Source organism: Podarcis tiliguerta, assembly GCF_965153285.1.
Source record: "Podarcis tiliguerta genome assembly, chromosome: 10".
Classification (NCBI taxonomy): Eukaryota; Metazoa; Chordata; class Lepidosauria; order Squamata; family Lacertidae; genus Podarcis; species Podarcis tiliguerta.
This window is the reverse complement of record NC_139543.1, coordinates 68,705,325-68,732,805: the sequence shown is the minus strand read 5'-3', so window position 1 is coordinate 68,732,805 and position 27,481 is coordinate 68,705,325. Positions and strand designations below refer to the sequence as shown.

Genomic DNA, 27,481 nt, shown 5'->3' with positions numbered 1-27,481 from the left:
TGAGTCTCCGCATTTCCAAAAATTACTTGACACATTTTTATACATTTTTGAAAGTTTCCATGGTGTTAGATACCATCGATGTAAAACAGCACGTTATTTAACCGCAGTTAACGTAACGGCACTCTGGTCTCTGTTCCAAATACGTACCACCTAAAAATCATTTTCTATCTAATTGCATTGATGAAAAATAGCAAGAGGAAATTTTACTGGGGAACAGAGAGGGTGAATGCAGAAACAAGTGAGACGAAGGGATATATCAAAAAAGTACAGTCAAAATTTGGCTCCCGGACGTCTCAATTTTGGAACGTTTTGGCTCCCGGACACCAAAAACTGGGAAGTAACTGCTCCGGTTTTTGAACGATTTTCGGAAGCCAAACACCTTCCGGGGAGTTTTTCTCTTTTTCCTTCATTGACTTTGCAATCCTCGGTTGTCAAACATTTCGTAAGTCAAGGGGTCTTCCGGAACAGGTTACGTTTGACAACTGAGGTTTGACTGTACAGTGGTACCTTGGTTCTCGAACTTAATCCGGTTGACTCCCGAAACCGTTCGAAAACCAAGGCGCCGCTTCGGATTGGCTGCAGGATCTTCTTGCGCTCAAGCGGAAGTTGCGTCGGACGTTCGGCTTCCCAAAAACGTTCGCAAACCAGAACACTTGCTTCCGGGTTTCTGATGTTGGTGAGCCGATTTGTTCGACAACAGAGCCCTTCGAGAACCAAGGTACCACTGTATGTTGAAAAATATAACTAAGTCTAAAAAAGTTATTCTCGGAAGGGGTCGTTTAACAAGGATCCGATCAGTTTATTCAAAGTTACTTCTAAAGAGGAAGTGTGGGTGATTTTTTTCATTATCAACGCATCTGAATGGAGTGGGCACTGCAAATGTCATTCAGTGACCCGTTGCTGGAAACCACAGGAGGAGAGTGGACCATTGTGTTTGAATCCTGGCCACTGTGAGAACATGATATTGGACCAAATGGGCCATTGACCTGATCCAGCAGGATCCTTTTGTGTTCTGAGGAGTGATGAATTTTGATTCCAGAATCGCCATGGTCTTGTTTGGAATATTCATGATCATCATCACACATTCTCTGTAATTTTTTCACTTCCCCGTCAGAATCGTGGAACTCCCATGGGAATATGCCAGCATGAGTACTATCACCCATCTCTTCCACATTTCAAACACTGCTTTCTTAATAATAATATTATAATAATTTATTATTTATACCCCACCCATCTGGCTGGGCTTCCCCAGCCACTCCGGGCGGCTTCCAACAAAATATTAAAATACATTACAGTGGTACCTCAGGTTAAGAACTTAATTTGTTCTGGAGGTCTGCTCTTAACGAGGGCCTTCTCGGTAGTGGCGCCCGCCCTGTGGAACGCCCTCCCATCAGATGTGAAGGAGATAAACAACTACCTGACATTCAGAAGACATCTGAAGGCAGCCCTGTTCAGGGAAGTTTTTAATATGTGACATTTTAGTGTATTTTTCATCTTTGTTGGAAGCCGCCCAGAGTGGCTGGGGAAACCCAGCCAGATGGGCGGGGTACAAATAATAAATTATTATTATTATTATTATTATTATTAACCTGAAACTGTTCTTAACCTGAAGCACCACTTTAGCTAATGGGGCCTCCCACTGCCACTGCTCTGCCGGAGGACGATTTTTGTTCTCATCCTGAAGCAAAGTTCTTAACCCGAGGTAATATTTCTGGGTTAGCGGAGTCTGTAACCTGAAGCGTCTGTAACCTGAAGTGTATGTAACCCGAGGTACCACTGTAATGCATCAGACATTAAAAGCTTCCTTAAACAGGGCTGCCTTCAGATGTCTTCTAAAAGTCTGGTAGTTATTTTCCTCTTTGACATCTGGTGGGAGGGCGTTCCACAGGGCGGGCGCCACCACCGAGAAGGCCCTCTGCCTGGTTCCCTGCAACTTGGCTTCTCGCAGTGAGGGAACCGCCAGAAGGCCCTCGGAGCTGGACCTCAGTGTCCAGGCAGAACAATGGGGGTGGAGATGCTCCTTCAGATATACTGGACCGAGGCCGTTTAGGGCTTTCAAGGTCAGCCCCAACACTTTGAATTGTGCTTGGAAACGTCCTGGGAGCCAATGCAGATCTTTCAGGACCGGTGTTATGTGGCCTCGGCGGCTGCTCCCAGTCACCAGTCTAGCTGCCACATTCTGGATTAATTAAGACTTTGTGGCCCCATTTGGTGCCCTTCAGAGGACGGAAACAGGGCAGCGAGTGAAGTTCTTCTGTTTGTTGTTTCCTTCCTAATGGGCGGAGCGCGGCCTGTAAGCAACAGTTCTAATTGGCATCAGGCGATGGAAATTAATTTGTGGAATCATTATAAGCGCAGTGTGTTCGTGGGTGTAATAACATGGCTGGTGAAGTTGTGGTCCTGGGAGATGTAAGACGGAATGGAGGTGTCCCTTGGGTTTTTGGTTGGGTTTTTTCACATTGAGACATCACTATAGCTCCCTTGGTTACTTCTTTTACATCCTGCTTTTAAATTCCACTGAAATGTGTAGACTGCAACTAGCTCCCTGCCTGAAGGACCTCTGGCTTAAGTTGCTGTTGTTGAAACCCAAAATCCACAATATTTTCTGTGCTCCAGCTACGATTTCGAAGACATTGGCACAATGCGGGTCCCCAACACGACACATCCCATAATCCCCTGCCCCTTAATTCTTTATTTTATTTTTTTATTTTTTTATTTTTTGCACTTTATTATTAATGTTGCAATACATATATGAACTCTTTACATATACATATACATTATATTCATAAATTCACATTTTCACGTTTCATTATGTACAAATGTTTATCCATTTATTTCTTGCCCTGTGCATGACTTCCTTATTATTTCGTAACTTTATTATTGAGGTTGTAATTTTGTATCTTAATAATTAAACATTCCATCTTACATATCTGCTTAGCGTAGCTTAATTTAACTTCGTGAAATCAGTCTATAAAGGTAAAGGTACCCCTGCCCGTACGGGCCAGTCTTGACAGACTCTAGGGTTGTGCGCCCATCTCACTTAAGAGGCTGGGAGCCAGCGCTGTCCGCAGACACTTCCGGGTCACGTGGCCGGGTGATAAGCTGCATCTGGCGAGCCAGCGCAGCACACGGAACGCCGTTTACCTTCCCACTGGTAAGCGGTCCCTATTTATCTACTTGCACCTGGGGGTGCTTTCAAACTGCTAGGTTGGCAGGCACTGGGACCGAGTGACGGGAGCGCACCCCGCTGCGGGGATTCGAACCGCCGACCTTTCGATCAGCAAGTCCTAGGCGCTGAGGCTTTTACCCACAGCGCCACCCGGGCCCCTCAGTCTATACATATCAATAAATTCTTGTTGGAGCATCTTTTGGTCATGTATTAGTCTACACCTTTCCATTCCTGTTTGAGATTTTGATTAGATTGCATTCTTATCGTTGCCGTCATTTTTGCTAATTCAAGCATTTCAAAAAAATATATTTTGCCAATCTTTCAATGTTGGTACTTAATTCTTTTTTTAATGAGTTTATTTTATTGTTGCTTGGTTGGTGGGTGAAGCCTGGTTTTTGAGGGGAGATGGCCTTTTTGTCTGTTTTTGTATATGTGTGTGTGTGTAGATAGGTTAATTGTTGTTGTTTAGTCATTTAGTCGTGTCCGCCTCTTTGTGACCCCCTGGACCAGAGCACGCCAGGCACTCCTGTCTTCCACTGCCTCCCGCAGTTTGGTCAAACTCATGCTGGTCTCTTCGAGAACACTGTCCAACCATCTCGTCCTCTGTCGTCCCCTTCTCCTTGTGCCCTCCATCTTTCCCAACATCAGGGTCTTTTCCAGGGAGTCTTCTCTTCTCTTGAGGTGGCCAAAATATTGGAACCTCAGCTTCAGGATCTGTCCTTCCAGTGAGCACTCAGGGCTGATTTCCTTCAGAATGGATCGGTTTGATCTTCTTGCAGTCCATGGGACTCTCAAGAGTCTCCTCCAGCACCATAAGGTGAAATATAACTGGTAAAACTCTACAGGATGCGTTGCTAGTATGTGAAAACAGCCCAGATCCAATGATCTCCAGATGGTGGAGATGTCAGGCACCATCCTGGTACCCAGATATCTTCACTTGGTCACAAGTGGCTGATAGCCAGGTGCAAAATGCACCTGGCACCTGGCTAATTTCAAACAGTGGTCTGTTAGGATCGTCCTACTCTCGTGTAGGACCCTGGCAGAGACACATGCCCAACTGGCATGTGTCTGTCCCTCCTGGTTGGTCGTTCCGGGGCTTCAAAAGCTGTCTCCAGCCCGAACATCACAGCGACTGATACCAAGAGTATTTTGCAGAGAATCCTGCAGAGTATTTGCAGTTTGTGTAACGGAACTCAGTAGCTCAGTATTTGGGCTAATCTACATGGCCACTGGGCCCATCACCTCCTGGCAAATAGAAGGGGAAGAAATGGAGGCAGTGAGAGATTTTACTTTCTTGGGCTCCATGATCATTGCAGATGGTGGCAGCAGTCACGAAATTAAAAGACGCCTGCTTCTTGGGAGAAAAGCAATGACAAACCTAGACAGGATCTTAAAAAGCAGAGACATCACCTTGCCAACAAAGGCCCGTATAGTTAAAGCTATGGTTTTCCCAGTAGTGATGTATGGAAGTGAGAGCTGGACCATAAAGAAGGCTGATCGCCAAAGAATTGATGTTTTTGAATTCTGGTGCTGGAGGAGACTCTTGAGAGTCCCATGGACTGCAAGAAAATCAAACCTGTCCATTCTGAAGGAAATCAGCCCTGAGTGCTCACTGGAAGGACAGACCCTGAAGCTGAGACTCCAATACTTTGGCCACCTCATGAGAAGAGAAGACTCCCTGGAAAAGACCCTGATGCTGGGAAAGATGGAGGGCACAAGGAGAAGGGGACGACAGAGGACGAGATGGTTGGATACTGTTCTCGAAGCTACCAGCATGAGTTTGATCAAACTGCGGGAGGCAGTGGAAGACAGGAGGGCCTGGCGTGCTCTGGTCCAGGGGGTCATGAAGAGTCGGACACGACTAAACGACTAAACAACAACAACAACAATATTATTTACATATAATACACGCGGAGCATTCTGACTTATCTCCTTCCTCTTTCTCATCAAAGAAACAAAGGACAATCGTCCTACATTCCGGAACACAGTAACACAAACATCCTGTCTCCGTCACTTCCCACACTGTGGAGTCAAAACGTACACCGTCATGTGATAGACAACTATCCCATGACTGCAAACACGGAGCGAGGATCCTAACATGGTCTACCCTGACTGCTGGTGGCTCTCAAGAGTTTCCAGCAGAAGTCTTCCTTCCAGCCTACTGGGAGATGTCAGCAATTGAAGCTGGGAACCTTCTGCAAGCCAGGCACATGCTTCGAGCTATAGGGACTGAGGAACTCTGAGGCCACCAAGTCGGGAAGAGCCATGGCTCAGGGGCAGAACATCTGATTTGCATGCAGAATGTCCCGGGTCGAATTCTCGGCATCTCCAGGTAGGGCTGGGGGGTTGGGCAGCCCTGTTTGAAATCCTGGAGCGATCTTACCAGTTAATGTAGACCAGGCACTCCCAACCTGCGGCCCTTCAGATGTTCTGGCCTACAACTCCCATGATCCCTAGCTAGCAGGACCAGTGGTCAGGGATGATGGGAATTGTAGTCCAAAACATCTGGAGGGCCAAAGGTTGGGGATGCGTGACGTAGACAATATTGATTGATGGACCTCGTTTTTTTGACATTGTCTGAAATAGGTTCTGGAACAAGGCTCTTCGTGTTTTCACCCGCAGCTGTTGTGTGTCATCTACTTAGCGGCTGCTAGGAAGGTTTCTTGAAACTGATTTTCTGTGAAATCAGATAACTCTGTGGCAAGCACGTGCTCCCTAACCGAAGTCCCTTGTTATCTGAAGCCGTCGGATAATATCAAGAGATACCGGCGGATGCTAATCTACTATATTATTGCTGTTACAGTCGTACCTTGGAAGTCGAATGGAATCCATTCTGGAAGCCCGTTCAACTTCCAAAATGTTCGGAAACAAAATCACGGCTTCTGATTGGCTGCAGGAAGCTCCTCCAGCCAATCAGAAGCTGTGGAAGCCCCATCGGACGTTCAGGTTCCAAAAGAATGTTTGCAAACCGGAACAATCACTTCCGGGTTTGCATCGTTTGGGAGCCAAAATGTCATTAGTTCCAGGGTGTTCGACAACTAAGGTACGACTGTATTATTATTTATTAGATTTATACCCATAGATCTTTGTTAAAAATATCATAAGGGCCTAGCCCCCAATAATATACGTATTTCTTTAAAGGTAAAGGGACCCCTGACCATTAGGTCCAGTCGTGGCCGACTCTGGGGTTGCGGCGCTCATCTCGCTTTACTGGCCGAGGGAGCCGGCGTACAGCTTCCGGGTCATGTGGCCAGCATGACTAAGCCGCTCCTGGCGAACCAGAGCAGCGCATGGAAATGCCGTTTACCTTCCCGCCAGAGCGGTACCTATTTATCTACTTGCACTTTGACGTGCTTTCGAACTGCTAGTTTGGCAGGAGCAGGGACCGAGCAACGGGAGCTCACCCCGTCGCGGGGATTCGAACCGCCGACCTTCTGATCGGCAAGCCCTAGGCTCTGTGGTTTAACCCACAGTGCCACCCGCGTCCCATCATATTTCTTTACTTACTATTAAATTTCATAGAATTATTGTAGAGTTGGAAGGGATCCTGTGGGTCATCTATTCCAACCCCTTGCAACATAATAATCTCAGCTAAAGCATCCATGACAGATGGCCGTCCAACCTCTGCTTAAAAACCTCCAAGCAAGGAGAGTCTGTTCCACTGTCAAACAGCACTTACCATCAGAAAGTTTTTCCTGATGTTGAGTCGGAATCTCCTTTCTTGTATCCTGAAGCCATGGGTTCGAGTCCTCCCCACTAGAGCAGGAGAAAACGAGCTTGCTCAATTGAGATATCTGAAGATGGCTATTTCCCTCTTCTCCAAGCTAAACATACCCAGCTCTCTCAACCATTTTTCACCTAAGGAGGTAAAGGTAGCATGCCGAGGTCCTATATTCCTCATGACGACCCTGTGAGGTTGGTCAGGCTGGGAGGCAGTGTCGGACCCAAGGCCACTCAGTGAGCTTAGCGGCCGAGTGGGAATTTGAACCCTGATCTCTCAGGTCTTTCACTCTAACCACAACACCTCATTGACTCACAATGGAGGCATTGAAGATAAGTGTGGTTTTGCACATGTCTTTTATAGCTTAGGAACGCGGGTGGCGCTGTGGGTAAAAGCCTCAGTGCCTAGGGCTTGCCGATCGAAAGGTCGGCGGTTCGAATCCCCGCGGCGGGGTGAGCTCCCGTTGTTTGGTCCCAGCGCCTGCCAACCTAGCAGTTCAAAAGCACTCCCGGGTGCAAGTAGATAAATAGGGACCGCTTACTAGCGGGAAGGTAAACAGCGTTTCCGTGTGCGGCTCTGGCTCGCCAGAGCAGCGATGTCACGCTGGCCACATGACCCGGAAGTGTCTCCGGACAGCGCCGGCCCTTGGCCTCTTTGAGTGAGATGGGCGCACAACCCTAGAGTCTGTCAAGACTGGCCCGTACGGGCAGGGGTACCTTTACCTTTACCTTTTTATAGCTTAACCCACAGGTTCATGAAAGTTTGGTTCTCTGGCAGCTTGGTATGTTTGCAGAATTATACCGACTGAGCAAAATGGGCAGCATCTAAAACATTAGATGCTTTATAACGGCATATCTATCAATCAATCTTTATTACGGTCCAGAAACCCAACAAATTGTTACAAAGCAATCCACAGTTCAGACAGCCTACCTCCAGGTTAAACAAGCATACGATATACCATACGATATACAATATCTTCATTGTCATTGTCCCATACAGAACAATGAAATTGAAGATTTACATAAAACATTCAAAACCCCCTAAAAACTCTGAAACCCCATTTTAAAATACAATATACTATAGAGACTCCTTATGCTGCGTTTAGAACCAGAATCGCATTTGCATAGAAGCTGTTTCTCAGGCGGCTAGTCCTAGTCTTTATAACCCTGGACCTTCTTCCAGAAGGCAGAAGCTGAAAGAGATCATTTCCGGGGTGCGCACTATCTGCAGCTTCTTTATGGCACCTGGAAGCATAGATTTGATCCAAGGTGGGAAGAGGGCACCCAATTATTCTCTCCGCAGTCTTTACAACCCTGGACAGCATTGTTTTTTCCCTGGCCGTGCAGCTCCCAAGCCACACACACAGACCATAAGTTAATACACTCTCCACAGTACAATGGTAAAATGCCATCAACAGGTCCTTTAGGAGATTGTTTTTCCGGAGGATTCTCAGAAAATATAACCTCTGCTGTGCTCTCTTCATCAGGTCTTTGCTGTTTTCTCCCCAGTTTGGTTAACTCCATTCCCAGAAATCGAAACACCAAGACCTGTTCCACGCACTTCCACTCAATAATAAGTGGGTGAATATTCAATTTACATTTCCTAAAGTCCACAATAATCTCTTCTTTTTCTTTAAGTTAAGGAGTAAGTTGTTTTTCCTGCACCACTCCCCCAACTGCTCAACTTCCTTCCTATAGACCGCCTCCCCCTCTCCAGCCGTGATTAAACCAACCATCGTTGTATCATCTGCAAGCTTAATGATCTCATTACTGGGGTATTTTGTTCAGACTTAAAAGATAGGGATCATTGGTCCTTGCAACGACCAATAAAAACTTCACCACTGCTAATGTTCTGGCGTTTGTCCGGTCTTCCAATAGGAACCTGACATAGTGAGCCTCTGATTTTCCCGGGAAAGGTACCAGCAAGGGTAATATCAGTTCAGCCCTGGCTTGCTCATATTTCGCACAGTGCAGCAAAATATGTTTTATGGAATCGATATCTTGAGCACACCAGCAAAGTCTGTCCTGGCAGGGAACTCCTCTCAACCTGCCATCCAACACTGCAGAAGGAAAGACGTTTAGTCTGGCTTTGGTGAATAACCTTCGATAATTTGGTACTGTCAGGTTTTTAATGTAAGGTGTTAACTTAAAGACATGCCCATATTGTACTCCTCCTGCCAGCAGACCACAGGCTGCGTGTGATCGAGATCGCAAGTCACTGTGTGCATTATCCCATAATCTTTGCTTTAACATCTTTAGGGTGCCTTCATAACCCAGGTAATACAGTTGGGGGGGGGTGTGACAGACCAATAGAGGTGGCTTTTCTAGCCATGATTTTCTGCCATTTGCGGACAAACTCCTCATTGGTCTGGTGTTGGTACAAACCCTTCCGTAGATCAAACACTGAAATCCTGAGCCAATGTTTTAGGGCAGCCCACCATGCTTTAGTTGAAATTGGGCATTCACCAGCTTCTAACAGAAGTATGGAGTTGGGGACCATAGCTGTCAACTTAGATTTGAAAATAAGGGACCAGCAGCCTTGAAAATAAGGGATCAGCAGCCAAAATAAGGGATTTCCCGGGCACAGGTATGTTCAACTTCTGAGCCCCTCTGAGCCAAGGGCAGAAAGCCCAGCCAGCCCAGCAGCCAAACGAAGCCTCAAGCGGTGGTTCCCACAGCGCAGCAACCCGGCCAAGGGGATGCAGCAAGGAAAACCACCGTCACCTCTCCGCTGGGAAGCGCTGAGCAAAGGCGAGTCCCCAGGCAACGCGGCCGATTGGATCGGCACAAGGCATGCAAGCTCCACCCCCCAGTCGTTCTGCGACTCCTTACTGGGTGAGCAACGCAGCCAAGCAACCCAGTTGGAGCCTCCCTCCTCCCTGGCCAGCAGGGAGGGAGGGAGAGGAGCTGCTTCCTTTGAAACCCGGGAAATTTAAGGGACATCTTCAATAAGGGACAGCAGCGGGACACGGCGCTGGGATAAGGGAGTTTCCCGCCAAATAAGGGACGGTTGACAGCTATGTTGGGGACACAGTTGGGTACCTGCAGCAGAGATCGTAGAAATTTTGCCTGAAAGCCATCTAGCTTAGGCAGGTCCCCATTACGCCAGACATTTGCAGCGTAGAGGAGTTGGGAAATGGATATATATATATATGCAAAGTAGGGAGCTACTAGTAAACTTTGAATTTAAGGTTAAAAATCCTGAGATGGTTGCTTTAAAAAGCAAGTTTTGCCTACAATTAATATGCTTCTGTCTCTGGTACGGAGCTCGTGTGGCTGCTGGAACAGAATAGTTTCACTTTTATTTCTGCTTAAATCAGTTTCACTTTTCACTGAAATCAACGGCTGCCGTACAGAAGCACCAAGCACATTTCCCTCTCATTTGTTAACACTGAATGTTTATTTGGTTGTGGTTTTTCTTTTGTGTAAAACCTGAATACAGTGTGCCGCTTTCAATCTAGCCCTCTGACAACGCTCATGGCACATAGCTGTCAACTTTTCCCTTTTCTATTCGGAATAAGGGGATTTCCCTTAAAAAAAGGGAAAGAACAGCTATGTCGTGGCATTTCACGCTGGTTTTTCTCTCCTTCCTTTCAAATCTGCAAAGGGCAGATTGATAAATTGATAATCGCAAAGCATATTAACTGATCATCATTTTGGAATTAAAATTAATTTGACATGTTTTTTTGCCTCCAGTTTTTAAGCTCCAGTTTTTTTGCCTCCCTGATAATGCACTTGTGGTTTTTAAAGAGTCGGGCGAGGAGAAAGGTTGCCAAGTTTGCTGATGATACTAAAATATAAACACAAAATTAATAATGTGTGCAGATTGTGTTGGCAACTGGTCTGCTATCAGGGCACTCAGTATTTTAATGCTGGCTCTAAATGTGTTTTTTTGTATTTTTAAACTGTTGCTTTTAACTAATGTGTTGGTGTTTTAAAATTATGTTTTTAAAATACTGCAAGCCGCCTTGAATCCCAATTTTGGGAGAAAGGTGGGATAGAAAAACATTAAATGAATGAATAAATCAATTGCTGTACTTTCCATGTGGAACATGCTAAAGGTTTGTTTAAGGATTGTGCAGATTCATGAAGGATTGCCCTATATGCATTAAAATGGCCAAAAAAACCCGATGTCGAAAGCAAGTTGACCTAATTTGCCGCACCTTCAAAACGTATATATTTGTAAAATCAGCAGTTTACAAAACATGTATTGCAAAGTAAAATTACATATTACTGAAATGCACGTCAGATTTAGATGTCTGGGCAGGCTTGCCTGAGCATAAAACTTGCCAAAAGCCGTATAGTGAAGTTGAATACCCTAATATCAAGTGGCAGGGAGTTCCAAGGTTCAGGCACTACCACACTGAAAGAGCGATTCCTTGCAAGTGTGGAACAGGCATTGTGTGGTGCTTTCACTTCCTGCTTTTTGTTAACTCTTGCTCTCCCGAGAAATCCTGCGGTAGAGTCCTTCCTGGACAATAGCCCCTTTGTCTTGAAACTTTTCTTTTTTGAAATGCTTCCCCGCTTCCTGCTTGCAGAAAATTAGTATATCGGAGAACTGGGTCTGTGAAGATATTAACTCCCAGTGTGCAGATCTGCAAACAAGGGCTTTCTGTTTTTTCCAAACTGAAGTCTAAATTTATAACGCCCCGGAAGCAGGGCTGTGCGATAAGTTAATATAACAAATAAGTTAATGAACAAAAGGTGGAGATTTAACAGCTTCCCGGGGGTAGCTCAGCTGAACATACTTTGCAGATAATTTGCAGGCACCTGTTTCCAACTTTGTGCTCTCCCGATAAGAAATAAATGATGATAAACCCTCCCACAAACCAGCACGCTATTTCGGATTCACCGGTACCCTCCCACTTAGAGCTCAGCTAATTATGCAGAGCCTGCTAACGACCCAGGAGGAACCTCCCACGGCTAGATAATCAAAGAGGCTAGATAATCAAAGAGGCAAGGTAAACGAAGAACTGGAAAGCTGCTCTTTCTTCCCCCACCAGTGGGGGGAAAAAAGAGGGAGAATAGTTTTTGTTTTATTTCCTGGTGGCGTTTATGTGGTTAAAGGTAAAGGGACCCCTGACCATTAGGTCCAGTCGTGACCGACTCTGGGGTTGCGGCGCTCATCTCGCTTTATTGGCCGAGGGAGCTGGCGTACAGCTTCTGGGTCGGGTGGCCAGCATGACTAAACCACTTCTGGCGAACCAGAGCAGCACATGGAAACGCCATTTACCTTCCCGCCGGAGTGGTACCTATTTATCTACTTGCACTGGCGTGCTTTCGAACTGCTAGGTTGGCAGGAGCAGGGACCGAGCAACGGGAGCTCACCCCGTCGCGGGGATTCGAACCGCCGACCTTCTGATCGGCAAGTCCTAGGCTCTGTGGTTTAACCCACAGCGCCACCTGCGTCCCTGTTTATGTGGTTGGTTCCCCCTAAATAGCTTTCCTCTGTATCAAAAAGGAAGGGTGCGTTTTTAATTTAAAGAAGACAATCTTTTTGCTTGCTTGCACTCCCTCTCACCCAGAGATTGGTGGGATGAAGGCATTTGGGGGTGGGCTTCTGTTGGGGTGGGCGATGGAGGGGAGAAGATTTAGCTGGCTACCTTATGCTGAAATGAGAGGTTGGGTACTGTGTGCGAATGATGGGGAGGGTGTTTTTCAGTAAGCAGTGCAAGCAAATGTGTGTCTACTCACAAGCAGGCCTTACTGAATTCAATGGGGCTGACTCTTAGGATAGTAGAAGTTTAGTTGTTGCTGTTTTTTGACAATTCAACTCTTTATTGATATGTGTGCGAGTAACTGAGAGAATAAACACACATTCTGCTATACATTTCTGTCTCCATGTGGCCCCAAACAACGCTTTGGGGTGGAAAATAACTTTCATACATTCTGGCTGTCCTTCAGGCCCTTTTGATAAATGAGATAATACTCACACTTCACAATATTATGAATTTAGTTTTTAACCGTGCAGTCTTATCTCTTCAACCCTTGAGATACCATACAAGTAAATTTGTGCGATTATATAAATGGATGCAAAATACATTCAGATATCTTGACAAGGAAAGATTCCTATATAATATGAAGTTGAGATAAATTATGGCGAAGAAGTACAAATTAATGAAGTACAAACCAATTCATATTGCATTACTCAAAAATAATGTCTTCAGAATCTGACTTAACTTGAGTTTTGGGGGTAATAGTAAAATAAACTGGGTAAAAGTTAGAATTATAGGGGCGAGTAGAAGTTTAATTGAACTCAGCGGAACTCAGTGCTTGCACAGATTCCACTTAGACTCCAAAGCACTTAAACTTCTCATAAATTAGTTGAAAATATATTAAATAGTACAGTGGTACCTTGGGTGACATACGCTTCAGGTTACAGACACTTCAGGTTACGGACTCCGCTAACCCAGAAATAGTGCTTCAGGTTCAGAACTTTGCTTCAGGATGAGAACAGAAATTGTGCTTGGGCGGCACGGCAGCAGCAGGAGTCCCCATTAGCTAAAGTGGTGCTTCAGGTTAAGAACAGTTTCAGGTTAAGAACGGACCTCCGGAACGAATTAAGTACTTAACCCGAGGTGCCCTATATACTATAGGGAAGCTTATTTAATTTTACTAAATCTAACACTTCTGCCACCGCCCGGAAGCCTGGCAAGGCCCTTTGCCACCGCAGATAGATATTGTGATACAGTGGTACCTCAGGTTAAGTACTTAATTCGTTCCGGAGGCCCGTACTTAACCTGAAACTGTTCTTAACCTGAAGCACCACTTTAGCTAATGGGGCCTCCTGCTGCCGCTGCGCTGCCGGAGCACAATTTCTGTTCTCATCCTGAAGCAAAGTTCTTAACCCGAGGTAATATTTCTGGGTTAGCGGAGTCTGTAACCTGAAGCGTATGTAACCTGAAGCGTGTAACCTGAGGTACCACTGTATATCGAGAGATCTAGCTGGTGATGTATTGTGATGTTGCAAGCCAGATATTGCACAACCCTATCAGGAAGGGACTGTACTGTGTCATTTTCCTGAACATGTTCTTCCAAGGGGGAAAAACAGGCTTTCTCGTGAAAGTATTCCCTCGTTCGTCATTGCCACCAGCAGCCATGGTCCTTGGCGTTGCCTCTCCCTGTGACTCACAACTTTTTTATAGGTTTATTCCTGTGCGTTGCTTTGTTAATAATGCTCTTAAGAGCCAGGGTGTGCGCCTACCAGTGGCCGCACCTCAGGGCGTGGGGCTCTCTGCTCCTTTAGCATCCCCACACTTTGACTCTCAAGATGCTCACAGCCCCCAATGGCACCCCCATCTGCCCCAGTTTTCTTGTGCTGGCATCGCCTCACTACGGCTGCCTTAAGTCTGTTGGGCAGGATTCGACCAAGTGCTGCTACTAGCACAAGGGCTTCTGGCTGGGCAGAGGAACTCCCCACCACAAGACACCCCCCCCCCACACAAAGCTGTTAAGTGGGTACTCCCAAACCTCTGGAGCAGTTTGGGGAAGGGGAGAAGGGTGTGTAAGGAAAGGGAGGGGAGTTTTGTTGCACAAGTAGTACGATGGTGTCGTACTGTAGCAACTCAGCAACTCAACCCCGGGATTTAAAAAAATAATAATCTAACCCCATTTTCCTTAGGTTTCTGCCCCAGACTCTTAATTGCCAAAGGGCCCTGGTCTTTTCGCGGTCTTAAAATTGCCAGGGACAGCCATTATTATATTTATTACCATAATTCTTTTCATCCCGCCTTTTCACTAGACCAGGACTCGAGGTGGCTTTTGCAAAAAAAACATTGCACACAAAGTAAAGGTAAAAGGTGCAACGAGTGCAGAATGCCACGGCGAGGCTCCTTAAGGACTCTTTGCCACGGAATCACATTCATCCAGTGCTTTACCAACTGCACTGGCTCCCAGTGGAGTACAGGGTCAGGTTTAAGGTGCTGGTTTTGACCGTTAAAGCCCTATGCAGCCTAGGACCCACCTACCTACGGGACCGCCTCTCCTGGTATGCCCCCGGAGGACCTTAAGGTCCACAAATGACAACATTTTCGAGGTCACAAGGTGGTTAGATCGGTCCCAACTAGGGCTAGGGCCTTTTCAGTACTGGCCCCGACTTGGTGGAACGCTCTGTCCCAAGAAACTAGGGCCCTGCGGGACTTGACATCTTTCCGCAGGGCCTGCAAGACAGAGCTGTTCCGCCTGGCCTTTGGTTTGGACTCAGTCTGACCCTTATGTTTCCCTCCCCTTATGGTTTTGATCTATGGGCTACTTTTAAATTGAGGCTGCATTTTAAATTTCATTTTAACCCGTATTTTAAATTGCCCCCCCCCCCAATTATGTTTTAAGTGTAATTTTTACTGTTGTTAGCCGCCCTGAGCCGGGCTCTGGCCAGGGAGGGCAGGGTATAAATAAAATTTATTATTATATTATTATTAAAGGTACCCCTGACTGTTAGGTCCGGTCGCGGACAACTCTGGGGTTGCATGCTCATCTCATTCTATAGGCCGAGGGAGCCGGCGTTTGTCCGGGTCATGTGGCCAGCATGACTAAGCCGCTTCTGGCGAACCAGAGCAGCGCACGGAAACACCGTTTACCTTCCCGCCAGAGCGGTGCCTATTGATCTACTTGCACTTTGACGTGCTTTTGAACTGCTAGGTTGGCAGGAGCTGGGACTGAGCAACGGGAGCTCACCCCCTCGCGGGGATTCGAACCGCTGACCTTCTGATCGGCAAGCCCTAGGCTCAGTGGTTTACACTGCAGCGCCACCCGCAGACAAAATATAGAAGGCTAAAAACATGCAACATGTAACAGTTAAAAAGCAATAAAGCTGTAATAGAATTAAAGCCATGGAAAATCAAATCCATTAGGATTGCCGAATAGCTCAGTTGGTAAAGCTTGAGGCTTGTGATCTCAGCGTTCTGGGTTCAAGCCCCACGTTGGGCAAAATATTCCTGCATTGCAGGGGGTTGGACTAGATGACCCTTGTGGTCCCTTCCAGTTCTGTGATACTCTCTGTGAAGATACAGATAGTAAAAACTGCACAGTGCTCTTTTAAAAGCCTCATGGTGACCTGTGTCTAAATGGCCTAGGTGGGGAGTTCAGGATCCAGCTGGTTAGCTGGATCTAGGATCCCGTCCACACCCCACACCCCCATTCCTGACTCAAGGTAACATGTTAAATTCTTGGACGGAATATATTTTTAGATCTAAAAGGATCCTGCGATTCTCTAGGCTCACAGACTGCGCTATTAGGCACACAGTCCTGAAGTTTGTAGTCCTCAATGCTGGTGAAAATTAGGCTTAAAGCCCTAAACGGCCTCGGTCCAGTATACCTGAAGGAGTGTCTCCAGCCCCATCGTTCAGCCTGGACACTGAGGTCCAGCGCCGAGGGCCTTCTGGCGGTTCCCTCACTGCGAGAAGCCAAGTTACAGGGAACCAGGCAGAGGGCCTTCTCGGTGGTGGCACCTGTCCTGTGGAACACCCACCCACCAGATGTCAAAGAAATAAACCATTATCGGACTTTTAGAAGACATCTGATGGCAGCCCTGTTTAGGGAAGCTTTTAATACTGGATGAATCATTGCATTTTAATATTCTGCTGGAAGCCGCCCAGTGTGGCTGGGGAAACCTAGCCAGATGGGAGGGGTATAAATAATAAATTATTATTATTATCTTAATCGGTAAGGAACAAACTCTCCTTATCAACACAAACCTGTGGAACACCCTCCCACCAGATGTCAAAGAGAACAACAACTACCAGACTTTTAGAAGACAGCTGAAGGCAGCCCTGTTGGGCGGGGTATAAATAATAAATTATTATTATTATTATTATTAGGCTTCAAAATGCATAGGCTGTGTCTGTAGCAATCGCAGAAGTCAAAAAAGGGCTAAATAAACAGCCCGCTAGTGATCTGCATTTCTCTTTTTCTTTACTGGGCTTTCAAGGGGAGGAAATCATGAACACACGCTCAGTTTGCAGCCTTTATGCAGGCTGTAGAATTTCCTGGTAATGCCTAATTGAGAAGCTTGCTTCCTCTTTTCAAAGCTCTGCGTACACGCGGCCGGTCTTAAGATCTGTCACCGCATGGGCGAAAAAACCGGGCGGATCAGATTCATTCCCCTCTGTCTTATTGCAGGGCGAACTTTTCTCCAAACAAAAGAGCCGCTTTGCCAAGGCAGAACTTGAGGAGACCGGCGTTTTACTCCTGCTCTGATCCGAAACAGAGGTAAAACTGAACGTTTGCTGAATTCCCAACAATCTCTTTCCCCATTCCACGTGGCTCCTCTCTAGAGGAAGCCTTTCGACGGTCGTCGCCCTTTTAGTTTCAGTTTGTGTTTGGTGCTGGGACTTTGATCGTTGCTGCAGCGCAGAAGGGAGGATTCATCCAGATTGAGAACAGCCCTTTGCTTAGCTCTCTGGCAGTGCCGGATTTATGTATAAGCTAAACAAGCTAAAGCTTAGGGCCCAAAGTGGGGCCCCACCCCCAATTTCACTGTTAATATACTACTTCTTAATTGTATTTCAGTTCAACAACTACCGTATTTTTCGCTCTATAAGACGCACCAGACCACAAGACGCACCTAGTTTTTGGAGGAGGAAAACAAGAAAAAATATATTCTGAATCTCAGAAGCCAGAACAACAAGAGGGATCGCTGTGCAGTGAAAGCAGCAATCCCTCTTGCTGTTCTGGCTTCTGGGATAGCTGCACAGCCTGCATTCGCTCCGTAAGACGCACACACATTTCCCCTTACTTTTTAGGAGGGAAAAAGTTGAGTCTTAGAGAGCAAAAAATATGGTACTTTGATAAAATACATATTTTGTTATGTGCAAATGGCTTTAGATACCTGTTAGGTCCATACATTACCATATAGCATAAAAGGTAAAGGGACCCCTGACCATTAGGTCCACATGTGGCCAACTCTGGGGTTGTGGCGCTTATCTCGCTTTACTGGCCGAGGGAGCCGGCAAACAGCTTCCGGGTCATGTGGCCAGCAGGACTAAGCCGCTTCTGGCAAACCAGAGCAGCGCACGGAAACACCGTTTACCTTCCCGCCAGAGTGGTACCTATTTATCTACTTGCACTTTGACGTGCTTTCGAACTGCTAGGTTGGCAGGAGCAGGGACTGAGCAACGGGAGCTCACCCCGTCGCTGAGATTTGAACCGCCGACCTTCTGATCGGCAAGTCCTAGGCTCTGTGGTTTAACCCACAGCGCCACCCGCGTCCCACCATATAGCATATTCAACACAAAAAACAGTGACGATTTGTTGTTGACAAAGGACAGCTGGACATATAAAGGGCCCCATTACCTTCAGTAGCTTAGGGCGTCATCAAACCCAAATCCAGCCATGCTCTCCAGATTTGTGTTTTTTGTGGCGTTGGCAATCACCAGACAAGCGCAGACGCTGTCCGTGCCCAGCGAACAGAGGAAGCAACCAAATCTCTGCGAACAAATCCTCGCTGGAAGCGAGATTAGATGGGGCTTTGCCAAGTTCTTTTGGACTACAACTCCCATCAGCCCCAGTGAGCACAGCTGGTCCAGAATGTATGGAGGGCTGGCTGAGGTTGATGGCAACTGTAGTCCCAAGGGCACCCGAGGCTGGTGCGGCAGGAGAAACATTTGAACAATTTATATTTATTATTTATACCCCTCCCATCTGGCTAGGTTTCCCCAGCCACACTGGGCGGCTTCCAGCAGAATATTAAAATGCAATGATTCATCTAGTATTAAAAGCTTCCCTAAACAGGGCTGCCTTCAGATGTCTTCTAAAAGTCAGATAGTTGTTTATTTCTTTGACAGTTGACTGGAGGGCGTTCCACAGAGCGTGTGCCACCACCGAGAAGGCCCTCTGCCTGGTTCCCTGTAACTTGGTTTTTCGCAGTGAGGGAACCGCCAGAAGGCCCTCGGAGCTGGACCTCAGTGTCCAGGCAGAACGATGGGGGTGGAGATGCTCCTTCAGGTATACTGGGCCATTTAGGGCTTTCAGGGTCAGCACCGACACTTTGAATTGTGCTCGGAAACGTACTGGGAGCCAATGTAGGTCTTTCAAGACCAGTGTTATGTGGTCTCGGCGGCCGCTCCCAGTCACCAGTCTTGCTGCCGCATTCTGGATTAGTTGTAGTTTCCGGGTCACCTTCAAAGGTAGCCCCACATAGAGCGGGTTGCAGTAGTCCAAGCGGGAGATAACTAGAGCATGCACCACTCTGGCAAGACAGTCTTTGGGCAGGGAGGGTCTCATCCTGCGTACCAGATGGAGCTGGTAGACAGCTGCCCTGGACACAGAATTGACCTACGCATCCATGGACAGCTGTGAGTCCAGAATGACTCCCAGGTTGCACACCTGGTCCTGATTTATTCTTTATTTTTTCTGATAGACCGTCTAATTCGGCATATTCTGCCAGCTTTTGGATCCAATCTTGTAGAGAGGGATTTTCGTTACTCTTCCATTTTGCCGCGATCAGAACTCTGCCGCCGTCGTGTATAAAAAGATACCCTTCCTCTTTTGCGGAATATCCAGATCTGTTATTCCCAAGAGGTAGGCCTCTGTTTTTTTATTGAAAGAGATCTCTTTCAATAAAACACCAGATCTGGTCAGAATAAATCAAAACAGGAATTTGTTTCAAAATGGGAGGTTTTCAAAGAATATTTGAAAAACAAATAAAGTAGTTTAAATTCTGTCACAGCATTTGAGGAACTTCCGTAATAGTTGCAAGGTAGATATAAGAAATTAGATATATTAAGAAAAAGTTTAATTATGATAAAAGTGTGTATTGGCAAGAAGTAATATGAAATTGAAATATGGAATAGACGGGAGGTTGGGTCTTTAGTGTTAAGACCAATATCTGTTTTATTGTTTGTTAAGAAAATTATGTGCCTATTATGTGTGTAATTTGGTATTTGTGTTTTTCCCCCCTTGCTGTATCAATAATTACTTGACACATTTTTATACACACACACACACACACACACACACACACACACACACACACAAATGAGGCCTTTAATCATAATATTTTAATTATTTTTATTATTTCTTTCCTGAAGAGGGGAGGAGCCTGGCTGCCTTTAGGCTCCTCCTTCCCAGGAAACGCCTCTGCGGCTGACTGGCTTATTCGCGGATCAATCAGCCTGTCAATCAATCGGACCTGTGGGCTGCTTTCTGCCGCCTGAGGCGACACAAAACGCCTCACAGTCAAGCCGGCCCAGAGGAGGTTCTAAGTCTCTTTGCAGGCCCTCCTCACCCTCAGCCTGTCCATTACGGGCAGGGCTACTCGTGAGCAAGTCTCCCCCATTGGGTTTGCGAACAGGGGGAGAGGAATTGCTGCCCCATAGATCTGAGGGGACGAAGGTTCTTGCAGGTGGGCCCCTCGCGCCCAACCGACAAGAATATTCTTTTTTTATAATATTTTTTTATTAGTTTTTTTTTAACATATCATTTTCAACAGTAATTAAACCTACTTTGACATCTTATTCAAATTTTTGGCTTCCATCAATCCTGTCTGGAAATTTTCCAGTCTAATCTCTCAATATGCATTTCTTATCTTCCCTATTACATTTCAAACTCATAACCAATATCTCTATCTTTTCCTACTTTGTAGCATATCGTATATTTCTCCTTACAAAACTTCTAGCGTAATTTGTTGATTACAGTTGCTCTTCAAATAATTCATATACTTCTTCTGCAAATCTCTGGTCCCGCAGGGTTTCGAATCCTTCCTGTCATTTTGTCCAATTCTGCATAGTCCATTAATTTCGTCTGCCATTCTTCTTTTTTTAAAATATATTCTTTATTAGTTTTTTTTTAACATACCATTTCCAACAGTAATTAAACCTACTTTGACATCTTATTCAAATTTTTGACTTCCATCCATCCTGTCTGAAAATTTTCCAGTCTAATCCCTCAGTATGCATTTCTTATCTTCCCTATTACATTTCAAACTCATAACCAATATCTCTATCTTTTTCTACTTTGTAAAACTTCGTATATTTCTCCTTGTAGTCCTACTAGCGTAATTTGTTGATTACAGTTGCTCTTCATTTTTTTTTTATTTGCTCTTCAAATAATTCATCGAATCCTTCCTGTCATTTTGTCCAATTCTGCATAGTCCATTAATTTCATCCACCGTTGTTCTTTCGTCGGAATTTCTTCTTGTTTCCATTTCTGGGCTAATAATACTCTTGCCTCAGTTGTTGCATATAAGAACAATTTAACATCTTGCCTATTAATGTCCTGACCTATAACACCAAGTAAAAATGTTTCTGGTTTTTAAAAAAATGTATATTTCGACATCTTTTTCATCTCATCATATATCATTTCCCAGAAGGTCTACCGTAGACACAACATAAATGGTTCCCAATCTTTTTTGAAGCCTCTATTGTCTTAGTCTCTTAATCTTTCAGTTAGTCTTGCCATTTCAGCATAATCCATTAGTTTTCTTTCCATTCTTCATTAGCTGGCATCTTGTCACTTTTCCATTTTTGAGCCAACCGACAAGATTCTAGAAGGTTCTCTTGCCCAGCGATGGGCGGCAACCATCTTGGCCTCCCTCCTCAGGGCCAGGAAGATGCGTTGGGCGTCATGGCGTCCGGCTTCTCCGGGCCTCCGCCGCCCGTTTCGCTGAATTTCGGGGGAAGCAGCCAGGCGGCGACGAAAATGCGCCGTTTCCGCCGCCGCCTGACGCCGCAAAGGCGAAGTAAAAGCTCCGCCGCGGCCTAAATGGTCTCCGCAACTCTCCTTTCCCACATTCTTTGAGGTTCATTCAGCCTTTGCTAGGAGCAGGGTGGATAAAAAAAATCAATGATTTAATTTAAAAAATACTAATTGGATTTTTAAAAAATTTAAATCAGATTTTTAAAATGAAACGTTTTCGGAGGAAAAACCTTTCTAAAGATACTTTTTTATTTAAGTTACAATTTGATTGCCTCCCCCTCTTTCTTTTTTCTTTCTCCTTTCTCCTGTGATGAGGCTGCATTTTAATATTTTAATGTTTCAATATTTTAACGTTGTATTTTAATCTTGTTTTTAAGTTGTATTCATTCAACTTGTTTTTATTATTGCTTGTTAGCCGCCCTGAGCCCGGCCTTGGCTGGGGAGGGCGGGGTATAATTAAAAATTATTATTATTATTAGTCCAAAGGCTACTCTCCTTTCCCACGTTCTTTGAGGTTCATTCAGCCTTTACTAGGAGCAGGGTGGATAAAAAAAAACAATGATTTAATGTTAAAATAATAATTGGATTTTTTAAAAAAATTAAATCAGATTTATAAAATAAAACGCTTTCGGAGGAAAAACCTTTCTAAATATACTTTTCTATTTAAGTTACATTATGGTCCAAAGGCTATTCATGAGGAAATAAGGATTTGTTTTAAGTTTTTCATGTGTGCTAAAACTCAGTCTAAGTTGTTGGGGTGGGTGGGTTTGGGGGGACGTTTAACCACGTCAGTTAACAAACATGGATATATGTGCTATAATGTTATTGCTTTAGTTAAATAGTTTAAATTGTTACTAAGGAAATGATTGTTTTTCTCCTTCCAATCAAGTACAGCAGAAAGTTGTCCAAATATAAACAGTTAACTTATTGAACCTCGCAATAATTTCATAATTATCTGTCTATGTATTCCTAATAGTATAACCAAATCAGTAATTTTTGGTATAACTGTCAAAACTACTCTGAAAATTTATTATTCCAAAAATGTAACCTTCCTCTGGTTGTAAATATTAAGATTATACCAGCAAGAATGAGTCTTTATGTAAAAAAATGATTTAAATGAAGTCTTACTGACTAGTGATTTAAATGAAGTCTTACTGATTAGTGATTTAAATCGATTTGATTTAAATCAAATTCACCCTGACTAGGAGCCAAGCCATTTCGGGTGGGAGGCTCTGCCCTGTGGAACTCCCTGCCACTAGAAGTTCGGCAGGAATCATCCCTGCCTCCTTTTAGACGTTTTCAGGCAGGCCTTTGCAGTGTGGTTTTCTCCTTGCGAACCAGCATTTTTCGTACACCACCCCCGCTATTTTTTTTTAATAGAAATACAGTTTATAAATATGTAAAATGAAGCTAAGCTGTTGTGTTTTTGGACGTGTCCTAAAATTAAGGTGTACTAGAAGAGATAAACAAAAGTAAGGAGGTAAATTATTCCCCTCGGCAGAAGGTAGCAAATGACTCTGGCACAGGCCTGGAAAAAAGCCGGAAACACCAAAAATAGAGGACTGGTTCAATGAAATCTGAGGCATTGTACAAATGGCTAACCTTACAAATACAGTAAAACTTGGATTGAAAAGTTCAGCCTCTCTATTTCTGATGGGAATGAGAGAACGCAGAATGAAGTAAAATCTGGAAGAAATGCAAACGGAACAATTTTGGGGAAGTTATTTTTATAGCTACATTGCTTGTTCTTAATTTCGTAAATTTACAATTTATACTTTTGTCAGAGACTTACTTTCACATATGAAATTGTTTTGCTGTACTTGGGACAAACACACCTTGCAGGATCCTGCCAGAATTTGGGGATGGATTTTGGTGAGGTCTAATATATTGTGTGGGACGCGGGTGGAGCTGTGGGTAAAACCTCGGCGCTTAGGGCTTGCCGATCGCATGGTCGGCGGTTCGAATCCCCGAGGCGGCGTGTGCTCCCATCGTTCGGTCCCAGCGCCTGCCAACCTAGCAGTTCAAAAGCACCCTTAAGTGCAAGTAGATAAATAGCTACCGCTTTATAGCGGGAAGGTAAACGGCGTTTCCGTGTGCTGCGCTGGTGCCGGCTCGCCAGAGCAGTGATGTCACGCTGGCCACGTGACCCGGAAGTGTCTCCGGACAGCGCTGGCCCCCGGCCTCTTAAGTGAGATGGGCGCGCAACCCCAGAGTCGGTCATGACTGGCCTGTACGGGCAGGGGTACCTTTACCTTTTTAATTTATTGTGAGCTGGGAAGTCTCCAATTTGAAAATTGGCAGTATTATTATTTATTATATTTATAGCCCCACCCATCTGGTTTCCCCAGCCACTCTGGGAAGCTTCCAACAAAATATTAAAAATACCTTGGACTTGTGGGCCATAAGCAAGTCCTTGTACAGTGGTGCCCCGCAAGACGAATGCCTCACAAGACGGAAAACCCGCTAGACGAAAGGGTTTTCCGTTTTGGAGGTGCTTCGCAAAACAAATTTCCTATGGGCTTGCTTCGCAAGACGAAAATGTCTTGCGAGTTCCTGCGATTTTTTTTCGCTCCCCACCCCCTTTTTCTAAGGCACTAAGCTGCTAATAGCCTTTTAGCAGCTAATCCGCTAATCCCTTAAGCCTTTAATAGCCGCTAAACCGCTAATAGCGCTAATCCACTAATCCGCTAATGGGGTTGCTTCGCGGAACGGATTCTTTTCATCTTGCGAGGCACCACTGTATCTTCCCAGCTGCAAGGCCAGGATCATAACTCCAGCCTACCTTGCTGGGTTGCTGTTCAGGTTACTGAGATAAATGCCTATAACACATATTGGACACAAGGAAAGGCCGCCATCCTATATGATTTACTTTATCTTATTTTTTCCAGCATTACTCGTATGAATTTTCTGGTTGTGAAGCTACTGAAGACCCTTGGCAGACCTGCCCCTATGTAACTGTTAAATCCTCAGCACTGTGAACTGCAGAGAATGTCGCCATCAAACCACAAGAGCTCGTAAGCACCTTTGAATAAATATACGAAAATAAGTCATTTATTCTTTAATTCCCCCAGTGGTTCTAAAACAGCTTTTACTTTCCATTCTTTCCCTTTTTCCTGTCTGCAGAGCTGAACGTAAGACAAAAGGTAAGAGCACTTTGTCTTGGTTTGGTAAACATATTCATTTTTGACGGATTTTTCTCTTTTCGTATTGCAATTTTAATATCTCCCCCCCCCCCTTGGTTTTGGAAACTTTTAGCACTGTATTGTTCCTGGAGAGGTCAGCTCTTCATTCAGCAACAGCGACTGTGTGATATTGTTCTTCGTTCACCGTTTAGCGGCTCCATCCCAGCAGAGTTGTAAGTGTGATGATTCATTTCTCTTTGCTCTGATGTCCGTAGAGGAATAGCAGGGGAAAGCAGGTTCACTCTTTAAAAAAAATGTAATATTTATATACCACTTCCCTGGCCGTAAAGTTGAGTAGAAAGCAGTTTATAACAATTACAGAGTGTATTTTTTTAAAAAAAAACACTGGATGGTTTTTCCAGTTTGAAAACCAAAACATAGTAGCATCTGTGCTCGATAAAAATTACTCAAATATACTTTTTTACAGGGTGGGTGTTCTAACTTGTCTCTTTTGTGTGTGTGAGACAGTCTGAAGGCTTCTGATTTTTGGAAGCAGATCATACTCTAAAGGAAGCGGTAGGTTGCACACTGAGGCTTTTTCAATGGCTTTTGTTGTCTAATGTGATTCACAGAATCACAAAATAGTAACTTGGAAGGGGACCCATGGGTCATCTAGTCCAACCCCCTGCAATGCAGGGATCCCAGCTAGAGCATCCCTGATGGATGGCCACCCAACCTCTGCTTAAAACCTCCAAAGAAGGAGAGTCCACCACCTCCTGAGGTCATCTGATCCACAGTCAAACAGCTTTTACTGTCCTACAGTATTATTATTATTATTATTAACATTTATGTACCATCCTACAGTGTGGGACGCGGGTGGTGCTGTGGGTAAAACCTCAGCGCCTAGGACTTGCCGATTGCATGGTCGGCGGTTCGAATCCCCGCGGCCGGGTGCGCTCCCGTTGTTCAGTCCCAGCGCCTGCCAACCTAGCAGTTCGAAAGCACCTTCGGGTGCAAGTAGATAAATAGGGACTGCTTATCAGCGGGAAGGTAAACGGCGTTCCGTGTGCTGCGCTGGCTCGCCAGATGCAGCTTGTCACGCTGGCCACGTGACCCGGAAGTGTCTGCGGACAGCGCTGGCTCCCGGCCTATAGAGTGAGATGAGCGCACAACCCTAGAGTCTGGCAAGACTGGCCCCTACGGGCAGGGGTACCTTTACCTTTTACCATCCTACAGTAGCTTTCTGCTTCCCCAGGTGGAAAGTGTCCAGTAGTTTGATCATAAATAATTAAGAATTAAAATCATGCACCCCACCACCGAGACTGTTCCATTGTAACTATCCAACCTCCCAATATCTCAGCACCTCTTGCGATGCTTTCCGTTTTAACAGTACAAATTCTACAAACACCCTGTGTATCTCCTCAACATCATTTCTCCTGCAAATTCCACGTCTTACCTTAATGGCACATGTTAGTTTATCATTGATAGCTATATCCCACACCTCTTTATACCATTCTTCCATTTTATTCGTGCAGCTGTCAGTAAATTTGTGAGCAGGTCCTTCATAGCCTGTGAACCTTCCACCCCATCGTAATTTGATAATAATGCTACCTCTGGGCTTTTGGTCAGCTACAACCCAGTGATTTCTATCCCTTGTGCCCCCAAAATTGTACATATTTACACCCCCACCACATGTGAACATAATTCCATTTCCTGGCATCCCCTCCAACATAACACTGGATATTCCTTGTTTATTTCATTTAATCTGACTGGTGTTAAATACCATCTCCAAACTAATTTATAATAATTTTATTTTATTCTTATAGACAACATTTTCCGCGTACGATTCTCCAATATTTTCCTCCAGCTTTGACTATCTATCTGCCCTGTTGTCTTCTTTTCCTTCCCACACCTCTTTTAATTTGATCAATCTTCATAGAATCATAGAACTGTAGAGTTGGAAGGGACCATTTCCAAACTTCTGCAATGCAGCAGTCATCCCAAACCTCTAGCTCTAGCTGGTCAGCAATCTTCCACCCTCCGCATTTATGCAGCCCAGGAAGCTGGGCCACCGCGCATATTGGGTTTTTGCTCGATGGCTCTCCAAAACATTGCAACTCCAAAACACCTGGTTAGGACGGAACGGTAGAAATGCGCCCATAGATTGTAAGGAAGTAAAGCAGGAGTTGGGAAAACAGGACATTCTCAGCAACTTGAAATCCGTACTAGTAATCGCATTTAACAGCAGCAACAATAGTATGGAGGCATAAATGGAAAAATCCACGAGGGAGTGGTTCCTGGCATGTCTAGAGACAGCAGGAAACTGACAGATTTAATTATTTAGTTTGGGGAGAAATGGAAACCTTCAGAACGATAGGTTTGTAGAGAGATGGGCTTGCATTATCGATTTCTAGAATGCAAATTGCAGAAAGGTCAGCCTTGGAGAACTGACGAGAACCATTTCCCTACAGAGAACATTTTCCAAGTCACGGTTTATGTTGTTTGATTTTTCTGGCTACTTCAGTAAAATAAAAGGAACCGTGAAGCAGCACAGTAGCATGCCATAAAGCCCAGTTTCACAAACAGTTAATTCAGTTTGATACAAACTCCCATGGTAACTCAGAAATAATTTATCAGAAATGAGAACTTCCTGAGAGTAAGAGCTGTTTGACAGTGGAATTTGCTGCCAAGGAGTGTGGTGGAGTCTCCTTCTTTGGAGGTCTTTAAGCAGAGGCTTGACAACCATATGTCAGGAGTGCTCTGATGGTGTTTCCAGCTTGACAGGGGGTTGGACTCGATGGCCCTTGTGGTCTCTTCCAACTCTATGATTCTATGATTC

The 27,481-nt window shown here is 45.0% G+C and overlaps 1 protein-coding gene across 5 annotated transcripts in view; it reads left to right on the top strand.

Annotated features, from left to right (window-relative positions):
* TASOR2 (transcription activation suppressor family member 2) overlaps window positions 1–27,481 on the top strand; it is a 66,826-nt gene that overhangs the window by 8,013 nt on the left and 31,332 nt on the right. The window contains exons 1-5 of one of the 5 annotated variants that reach the window (XM_083401614.1): window positions 8,446–8,466; window positions 17,006–17,095; window positions 24,409–24,534; window positions 24,644–24,663; window positions 24,776–24,875. In XM_083401614.1, the coding sequence (XP_083257740.1) occupies window positions 24,509–24,534; window positions 24,644–24,663; window positions 24,776–24,875 (146 nt within the window). In that variant the 5' untranslated portion in view covers window positions 8,446–8,466; window positions 17,006–17,095; window positions 24,409–24,508. Of the gene's footprint in view, window positions 1–8,445; window positions 8,467–17,005; window positions 17,096–21,192; window positions 21,590–24,408; window positions 24,535–24,643; window positions 24,664–24,775; window positions 24,876–27,481 lie in introns of those variants that run through there. The other 4 variants (XM_083401613.1, XM_083401617.1, XM_083401615.1 and 1 more) reach the window with 4 other exon arrangements.